The sequence below is a fragment of the Spinacia oleracea genome, chromosome 6 (assembly GCF_020520425.1).
Source record: "Spinacia oleracea cultivar Varoflay chromosome 6, BTI_SOV_V1, whole genome shotgun sequence".
NCBI lineage: Eukaryota > Viridiplantae > Streptophyta > Magnoliopsida > Caryophyllales > Amaranthaceae > Spinacia > Spinacia oleracea.
Genome location: NC_079492.1, coordinates 129,349,383 through 129,358,584, shown reverse-complemented (window position 1 = coordinate 129,358,584; position 9,202 = coordinate 129,349,383). Strand labels below are relative to the sequence as shown.

Here is a 9,202-nt window from a genome sequence, read left to right as displayed (position 1 = left end):
AGCTTAAAATGCATAAGTCTATGCCATGGTGTGAGCTTAAAATGCATAAGTCTCTACCATGGTGTAAACTTAAAATGCATAAGTTTGTGGAATCAAAATTAAATTAGTATTTTTTTAATTTATTGATTAATGTACTTATTGACAAATAAAATTGCTTGGTTTAAATAATTTTTTTTATGGGTGTATAGTGGTGGTTTGGATGAAGATACTTTCTCTCTTCAAAATAGATGGGGTAATTAATTTGGGAGAAAAGTTTCATTATATAAGGATATTAAAGTAAAATAGTGGGGCGGTTTTGAGTAATGTGGGGCGGCTTTTAGCGCTCCACTTAATGTATTTTGGGTAACTTTTAAGAATTTGTGGAAACCAAATGCACTTTATAATCTTTACGGAATATGTGTAGAATTTATTTTGGGAAAATTTATTTAGTCACGTGCAACGCACACTATAAGAATAAACTCGTACAGTGTAACTATAAATAAAGTGAGCTCTGCAGTGTGCAACACTAGTTTCCCGCCTACTTCACTTGTCACTTCCATTTTTCCCGCTTTCCCCAAAAAACCTCAGAAACCCTAAAAATGGGGCAGAAACATCAACAGTCCACCGATCCAACCTCCGATTCCAAGAAAAAACGCCGAGTTGCAATCGCTCCAATCGGTATGCTTAATCACGTTTCTCTCTCCTTAATTTCCCCTCTATTTCCTGATACCAAATTTTGTAACTTCACTAATTTTCGCTCGATTTTTCTGTAAGATGTTGGCGTCGAAGCAAATGACTGCATTCAAATCTTCATGGGTATGTTTTTTTCCCGAGAAATTTGAGTCATATTTTTCTCATTTCTACTGAACTGGGATTTCCTTCGGTTTTATGTCGTGTGTATGAAAAGTTGAGGATTTAAGTGGAAGTAAAATACGGCTGATTTAATGGCACGAAATTGCACTATATTGAATTTGAATTCGAGCTTCTTAAGGAATTGGTGTTGTTCTTTTGTGGGTTAGGTCTTTGAATTGTATTTTGCTTATTAGATTTTTTTTTATTTTGGAGAAGTATTTTAGGGTTTGTAGAGAATAGTGTCTGTAACTTAAGGATAATCTTCTCGAGAAACTTGCACGCCGTCTTTTTACTCTGATTCCTACCGTGTTTGTCTTCATTTTGAGGAAGAAGCAGAAGTAGTTCATCTTCAAAATTTCAGAAGATGGTATCAACTTGAGTCTTGAGGGTTCCAGCCTTATAGGGGACAATTGAAAGAATGACTGAAAGTCTTTTGGATTGCAAATATTCACTGGATTGTTGTGCGGAGTATTACTTAACCTCTTTCTGTCTGACTTTAGAAATAAGCTTCTATATACAGGTTTCAGAAGCTTTTTTCGTCCTTTTTTTCTATTTAAGAAGAATTTCTTGATTATCATTTTTCTACCCCGATTTCCATGAATGTAGAACCAGATCCACTGGATACAAATGTGCTGAATATTATGTTCCAAAGATTGGAGCATGAAAGGCCCTAATTCAAAAATCAAATCACGTAGCTATTTGTTTTTGTTAGTGTAGCTACAACTTATTTTTGGTCATTCCCTTAGTAATTCAAGTAACTAAGAAAATCTCAGAGCATTTCCCTTTTTCATTTGATAAGGTAGGTTTCACATGCCCCTTTCTCAATAAATAGACCACTCTTTCTTCGGAAGCTCAAAGCTCACCAGTACTAAACAGGGGATCAGTCCTTGTTTTTCCGTGGCATTCTAGCCTGACTGCTCCTGTTTTACTGGCTTATGTTTGTTTTTCTTTTTTATCTTGGCCAATCCTCACTTTATTTACCAAGCCTGTGCAGTGTGCACCAACTACCCTCTGCAGTCCGCACTATCCCTCTGCAGAAGTACACCATTTATATCATATGATCACCTTCCCTTTCTATCCTTTCTCGAGATACAGGACCTTTTCCCCCTCATCTAATGTATCTCGCCAGCTTGACACTAACCATGCTACTTAGTTTAGTATGAAATTTAGATGTAGTTGAGTGAAGACCATGATCCTTTATAGATAAACCAGCAAGGAAAGTTGCTTTGTTATGTAATTTTCTTTTTCATTTTCGCTAAATAGTAGGAAACTTTCTCCTCCTACTCTGGAATGTGAGACGGATCAGAATTCAGCCAGCATTGAGGATTCCTCGGAAGTAAGACTGCCAAGTGCCAACTATTACTGCAACTGTCAATCAAGAACATTATTGTCTGCTACCAATTGTTGTCACCTGCATTTATGGTCTCCTTTTACCCCTCACTTGCACAATAAGTAACGAAGCTTTGGAACTTTTCATCATAGTTATAATAGTATTCATTAGCTGAATATTTGGATTTATGGTCTACTACACGATTAGTAATGTATGGCAACATTTTCAGAATTAGATTTTTTTTTTTTTTAAAATCATGAATAGCTACACTCTCTTATTCAGGATTTGTGAGTCCATGGCATTCTCTGATTGAGTTGTCTGTTTCCTTCATTTTGTGCAATTCTAGTTGCCAGTAAAGACGAGGCTGAAGCCGGGACTGGCTATCAGATTGATCCAATTGATCTGAATCACTTTTTTGATGACGATGGGAAAATTTATGGGTACCAAGGTTTAAAGGTAACAACTTTTACCCGCACTTGGGTTAGAATTGTTTGCAATGATTTTTTATTTATCTGATTTGTTTAGTGCGACCTTTTTGTAGATTACAGTTTGGGTTAGCAGTATGTCATTTCATGTGTATACAGATATCACTCATGAGAGCTCATCTGATGTAAGTCTTGTTAAAAGAAATTGTTAAAGAAGGCTTTGAGACTCTTTCTTATAGTACAATGTGAAATGTTCTTATCTCTAATGTACTTGGTTTGCCGTTGCTTTGTTCACAGAGAGGGAAAGGCATTACAGACCTGAAATCTGCTCTTCAGGTATTATTCACCGTCTTTTTGAGAATATCTCTATTGAGAAGAAGTGAAGAACTGGCATTTCTTAGCTGCTTGGTTTAATATGCTGATTCTCTATCACAGGATATGTTCGCTGAAAATATTGTTGAGAATAAGGATGAATTTCTTCAAACTTTCACGACAGAAAAGCATTACATTAGGTATATATTGAATGTCACTATTCTAAAGTGTTGAAATATGGGGCTTTTATATGATTCTTTTCCATTATTTGGTTGTGCATACAGTTCTTAGACGGTCTCACATTTTATTTTGTTATGATCTCAGGTCAGCTGTCTCCAAGGGAGAAATACTGCTGCAGAATACATCTAGTGGCAATGGTGGTTCTCATGTGGATACTGCTGATTTGCAGGTTCTTTCTTTAAATTCTCACTATGTTTGCATCAAGGATATTAGTTCAGTACATGTTTGCATTAGCAATTCTCAGCGATTTTTTTTAAACATATAACTGCAATTAATAGAATGCTAAGCTGTTGACAATGTAGTTCACTACTAAGTACTAAGTGGTAATTGCAGAAGGGAATAGAAAACACATGCTGTGAGATATTAAAACAGGCCTTGCTCAGGTGCTGTAGGACTTGATAATGATGTTACTAGGGTAGTTTGCCACAGTACTTTCTCTACACTTTTTGGTCTTTTTTGTATAGCTACCTTTCAATCCCGGGTCTTCTTTAACTTTGGATTCCTTCTCTCCGGTCAAAGATCTTATGTCTCAATGTGGTTGATGTGCTTCTCCTTTTTATCCTTCCCTAACAGCGTTCTTATATGGTTTATTTCTTACAATCTCTTAGGTGATTCGCTTTGTTATGGGTGACATGTCTGCCGGGCTTCTTTACAGCCGATTAGTGCCTCTCGTTCTTCTTCTTGTTGATGGTAACTTTGTCTATTGTCTTGATCTACTGCCTCTGCATTTTTGAACTGTTTGTTTTCTTATGTCGGAGTATAATTCTTCATATTTTGTATGGGCAACAGGTAGCAATCCTATTGATGTGACGGATTCAAATTGGGAGATGTATGTTATTGTTGAGAAGATAGCTGATCCAGAGGGAGGCCAAATAAGTAGATTGCTTGGTTTTGCGGCTGCTTATCGTTTTTACCATTACCCTGATACTTTAAGGCTGCGACTTAGTCAGGTTTCTTTTTTTATTCTCGTACATCATTAATTGGCTAGATCAACTCAAAGCTGCTAATACTGACTCAACAAGTTTCATTGTTATCCCAGATACTTGTATTACCTCCTTATCAACAGAAAGGGTATGGACGTCGCCTTCTGGAGCTACTCAACAGTGTTGCCATGTCTGAGAATGTCTATGACTTGAGTGTTGAAGAACCAGTAGATTCCTTGCAACGTATTCGCTATTACATTGATGTACCACGCCTGCTCACTTGCAGTTCTGTGAAATCTGCAGTTGATATAGCGGCCAAGCATCTTAAAGAAGCCAAATTGTCAAAGAGAACACAGGTTTCTCAGTTCCTTCCACCATTTACAGCTGTTGATGAAGTGAGGAAGAAGTTGAAAATCAACAAGAAGCAGTTTGTAAAATGCTGGGAGATTCTTCTTTATCTTGCCCTTGATCCAATTGACAAGCACCTGGAGAACTACATGATCTTCATCACAGATCAAGTGAAAGCTAGTGTGATTGGAAAGGATCCAGGGACTAAAGGGAAACAGGTAATTGATATCCCAAATGACTTCGGAGAAGAAGAATTTGTTATGTACAAGCCTCAAGATTGTGAAGAGGACCAAGTTGATATTGATGAGGATCAGAAGAAACAGCAAGAGCAGCAGCTGCTGGAGATAGTTGATGAAAGGATGAAAGAGATCCAATTGGTTGCTCAAAAGGTATCAACTACCAAACCATGAAGGTCTTATTTATTATGTGCGGCAAGAGATTATGATGTTTGCGTTCTCTGATTTAGCGAGCCTGTGGCAGAGATGTTTCTTCTTTTACTCTCCTTTTAGTCATGTATGATTGTTCTTGATTGCCATTTTCAGTAATTTAGGACAATCAATTGTTGTGCATACTAACATGAGAAGGGAGAGCTGTCTTCCTGCCGAGTTCATTGAGGGAACTTTTTACTTGTTACCATGTAAACTGCTTCAGAAGTTTAGTTTTACACAAGTTGAGTACATTTCGGGTTCAGCCCTTAAATTCTTTTTCGGTTCAAATGTTATGTTCTATACAATTTCGAAGGCTTATCGGCCTTGATATTGCTATTTTCCTAAATTACTTCTTATTTCATCCATAGACGAGAATAAAGCAATATCAAGGATCACTCCTTATTTCCACTCCTAGATCATTTGCGACAGTAGTGAGAGTCCCAAGTGTGGAAGAGAAGTTTGGGAAAGTGGCATTCACTCTGCAATAGTTATTTCGAAGTATTAACTTTCATACAGTAATTGGAATATACAGTAGCAGTTTTTTATTATTATAATGTACCAGAAAACAGATGTTATCACAATATCTGTAAAAAGAAAGCAAAAAACTGAGTTTGTCCAGCATCAAACCAACTGCGATGAACATGAGTATTAGTAATCCTCAGTCGGATTTCAGCATGAATTTTCCAAACACAAGGTATAAAAAAAAACTCAGCCAACCAGAGGTAAACGAAATAGAGATTTAAATTTAACAATCAAATTTAAACTGATGAACGTAGGATTTGGATGCAGAAAAAAGAAATGTTGAAAGATTCAAAGAATAAATGTTGCTGCCTCGTAAGACTCGTAACAATAGATTGAAGATCGGTAAGAGATGAATTATGTACCATTTGCATATGGACCTGAGGTTCATGTTCAATCATCATAAGTTCATACAGCACATATATACAGGATTAAGGAGTATTCAAGGATGAACAAAAACTTGTTCCCATTTGCTTGGTTTGCAATCTGAGTGATCCTTGATGTTTGCACTTTGCAGCAGTTGATTTCATTCAATCATTCAGAATATATTCTAGGCATCCAAAAGGCTTTTTAGCATTCCTTATACGAAGTACTAGCAACTTCATGATCAAGGACTGTTTTCTTGGCAACAACACTGTTCTAAAATATGCAAAATAAAACCACGGCTGCACAAAATCGAAGATAGTTTTCAACGTTTATCCGATCAAAATAATTAGATAACCTGTCTTTTCAATTTTAGTTCCATATCCAAAGAACAATCCTAAGTTTCCAATATTACACAATCTAAACACTTCTGAAAACACACCAAGAACGAACATTCATAAACGCTTGGTATGCACATCATAAACACATAATCATCACTCTACTAATATCATATTATCATAAAGTGATAAGTCCGATAACAATACACAAAGCATTAACATCCTCAATTTAAAACCCGGACCCCAATTCATCGCTACCCAGAAACCCTAACCCTAGAAACCAAAATTACTTTTACTCAAACTTCTTCACAAGAGCAAGATCAGTAAGCATCTTTTCAATTGCTTCATCATCAAGATCTCTTCCTTTATCCTTAAGGGACGGCACCATAGCAATGGCTTCCTCAACAGTTTCAGGGCAAAGATTACCAAGAACTGAAAGCTCGAATTCGGCTAATTCATGGCGGCTAAGGATTTCCCTAACCTGTCTCACAGCATCTGGGTTCTTGTAACGGCTGAATCGCTTGACATATTGCAGAGATTTCTCGAAAACTTGAGGCATTTGATTTAGTGGATCATCAGAAACTTGTTGCAATTGCTCTAACCTGTGTTCAAGAATCATGGCTACTTCTCCGTTCATCAAACACTTTGCCTTCACGAAATCTTCGCCCAGTTTTAACTCGGATGCGTTCTCTTCTTCTTCGCCTGACATCTTTTGGTTCGAGAAAAAAGGGGATTTTTAAAGAGTTTGGAAAGAGGGAAGTTTGTGAGATTTACAAAATTTGCACCTCTCCACTTCCTTTTATAGGGGTAGGCCGTAGGCGGATCGCGGATTGGGGCAAAGAAAAACCCAAATGATGTTTTAATTTAAGTTAACTAGTGTTTTTTATTTTTATTTTTATTTTTTACTTAAGCTAACTACTCCTTTCGTCTCTTTTTGTTAATTAATTTGCATTGAGATTCATCAATTTTTTTTATTTAAACAAGATAAATTACGTTTATTTATAATATTTTTACTTTTATCAAAATTCTGATATTGAGAAATGAGAAAAATTTAACGGATTTTTCTTGAAATACCCCTCAATTTTCACGAAATTCACCAAATGCCCCCCAACTTTCAGAAATTCACCAAATGCCCCTCACCTTTAATATAATACCCAAACTACCCTTACTAATGACGCGCCGTTAGTCCGCCGTTAGCCTACTTTTCTAATTCACCAAATGCCCCTACAATGTAACTTATTTCACCAAATACCCCTATTTTAAAATATAATTCACCAAATGCCCAAATGTAAAATTACCTTTTTAAAGCCCAACGACTAGTTTTTTGGGATTGAAAAATAGTCGTAGCTTATTGTTTTAGTATAAATAACCCTGTTCTGAGTGTTTATTTAGTCACCAAATTGTTTTGTTGTAGTTTCATCTCATTTTGTGTCATGAGTTATCATTCAAAATCATCATCCACACATAATGAGTCCACGTATGTTAGAGTCCCAAATAAAATCTGTTATCGTGGGAGGAAATTTGTCATTCGTAGCTCCGATACAACACTCAATCCACAAAGGGTATACTACAAGTGTGATCCAAGCAACAATGGCGAATATGCTTAATTATGATGTTTTTGATCCATACTACATATTGTTTCAGTATATCTGTCACTATATGAAGTTATTTTTGAATGGTGAATATGATAATTATGATGTTTTTGAATGGTGAATATGCTTAATCTAGTTTGATAAATGATGTTTTTTTGTGTGTTGAATATGCTTAATCTATTGCTGATATTTTTAGTACACTTTATTTCTGACACATCTGAAACTATTAGCAGCAGAAATGCTAGATTGATTACAATTTCATGAGGAAGCAGTTTAGTTCCCAAATATGGAGTAATTAACAAGAGAAATACGCAACAAGGCAGCACAAGTAAGCATCACGAGTAGCTGCTTCAATTTGTTGTAAAGACAACATAGTAGCACCCCAACTTCCTAGAGGTGCTGCAGGACCTTTAAGCACGTACAAAAACAATTCTTTACCCGGTGTAAATAGATTCGTCAAATATTGCAATCCAAATGTTTTGAACTTTTCATTGGTCTGTTTTTTATCCTGTTTAACAGTTACAACCAATTCACCCAAATCAAAAGCATTCCTGCATTGAATCCCATAATCTCTGTTCAACGCTTTAAGACAGTTGTTCATTTTAACAACAACAAGGGTAAGCTCTTGTCTTTGGAAGAACTAGGCCAGTGAACAAATAGGTTTATTAATCCGCAACAACTGGATAATCAAGCCATTGTCGAAGAAACACAGCTTCACTATGGCAACTCTTTCAACAAGTTGGTGTTTGGTGTCATCTTGACAGTAGTGTCTTTCGATGTCTAGTCTTAGAGCTACAGATTTTTGACAGCAACTTCCCCAAACTATGATTAAGCTCGGTTATGGTGTAAACTAATGTTGTATTCGCATCTAATAATAAAAAGACTCTCACTTGTCTTAAAAAAATGGAGAGAGAGAACCCAACCCCAACCAATGGACAATTGTTAGCCGGAGAAAACCCAGAAACGCCACCAACAAATTAGCACGGAGAACCTGCTTCATCAATTTCCTCCCCCATAACACCAGACGACAAGGACTGTTCCATCTTTTCGGTCGACATACACATGCCCAAAAACTAGCCGTTGGGCTTTAAAAAGGTAATTTTTACATTTGGGCATTTGGTGAATTATATTTTAAAATAGGGGTATTTGGTGAAATAAGTTACATTGTAGGGCATTTGGTGAATTAGAAAAGTATGCTAACGGCAGACTAACGGCGTGTCATTAGTAAGGGTAGTTTGAGTATTATACTAAAGGTGAGGGGCATTTGGTGAATTTCTGAAAGTTGAGGGGCATTTGGTGAATTTCGTGAAAATTGAGGGGTATTTCATGAAAAATCCGAAAATTTAATGTCCCAATGGAAAAGTGTGAGAGATTAAATGACCCAATGAATTTAATTGGTTAAAATAATAATTGGACACAAATACTAGGTCATTTATGTGATAATATAAAAGAAAATGTAAAAAACATTTTGAAATACCCAAAAAGGAAAATGTAAAGAACAAAAAGAGAAAGAGGGAGTAGTGTTTATAAACCAACGACATCTTGGTTTTAGA

General features: G+C 36.2%; 2 protein-coding genes across 2 annotated transcripts; one reads left to right on the top strand and one right to left on the bottom strand.

Moving 5' to 3' along the window:
• Positions 1-496: 496 nt before the first annotated feature.
• On the top strand, positions 497-5,108 carry LOC110787567 (histone acetyltransferase type B catalytic subunit). The gene is made up of 10 exons (XM_021992202.2): positions 497-657; positions 754-795; positions 2,508-2,617; positions 2,703-2,771; positions 2,884-2,922; positions 3,022-3,098; positions 3,223-3,307; positions 3,747-3,828; positions 3,928-4,088; positions 4,178-5,108. Exons 1-10 carry the CDS (start codon positions 579-581, stop codon positions 4,817-4,819), a joined length of 1,386 nt encoding a protein of 461 aa, XP_021847894.2. The 5' UTR covers positions 497-578; the 3' UTR covers positions 4,820-5,108.
• Positions 5,109-6,031: 923 nt separating this feature from the next.
• Positions 6,032-6,842, bottom strand: LOC110787530 (DNA-directed RNA polymerase II subunit 4). The gene has a single exon (XM_021992163.2). The coding sequence runs from the start codon at positions 6,764-6,766 to the stop codon at positions 6,350-6,352; it is 417 nt and encodes a 138-aa protein (XP_021847855.1). The 5' UTR covers positions 6,767-6,842; the 3' UTR covers positions 6,032-6,349.
• Positions 6,843-9,202: the final 2,360 nt, after the last annotated feature.

Coding starts and splice junctions, on each gene's coding strand:
- LOC110787567 (XM_021992202.2), top strand. CDS start 579: ATGGGGCAGAAACATCAACAGTCCACCGATCCAACCTCCGATTCCAAG. Junction 3,308..3,746: donor TGGATACTGCTGATTTGCAG/GTTCTTTCTTTA, acceptor ACAATCTCTTAG/GTGATTCGCTTTGTTATGGG. Junction 4,089..4,177: donor TAAGGCTGCGACTTAGTCAG/GTTTCTTTTTTT, acceptor TTGTTATCCCAG/ATACTTGTATTACCTCCTTA.
- LOC110787530 (XM_021992163.2), bottom strand. CDS start 6,766: ATGTCAGGCGAAGAAGAAGAGAACGCATCCGAGTTAAAACTGGGCGAA.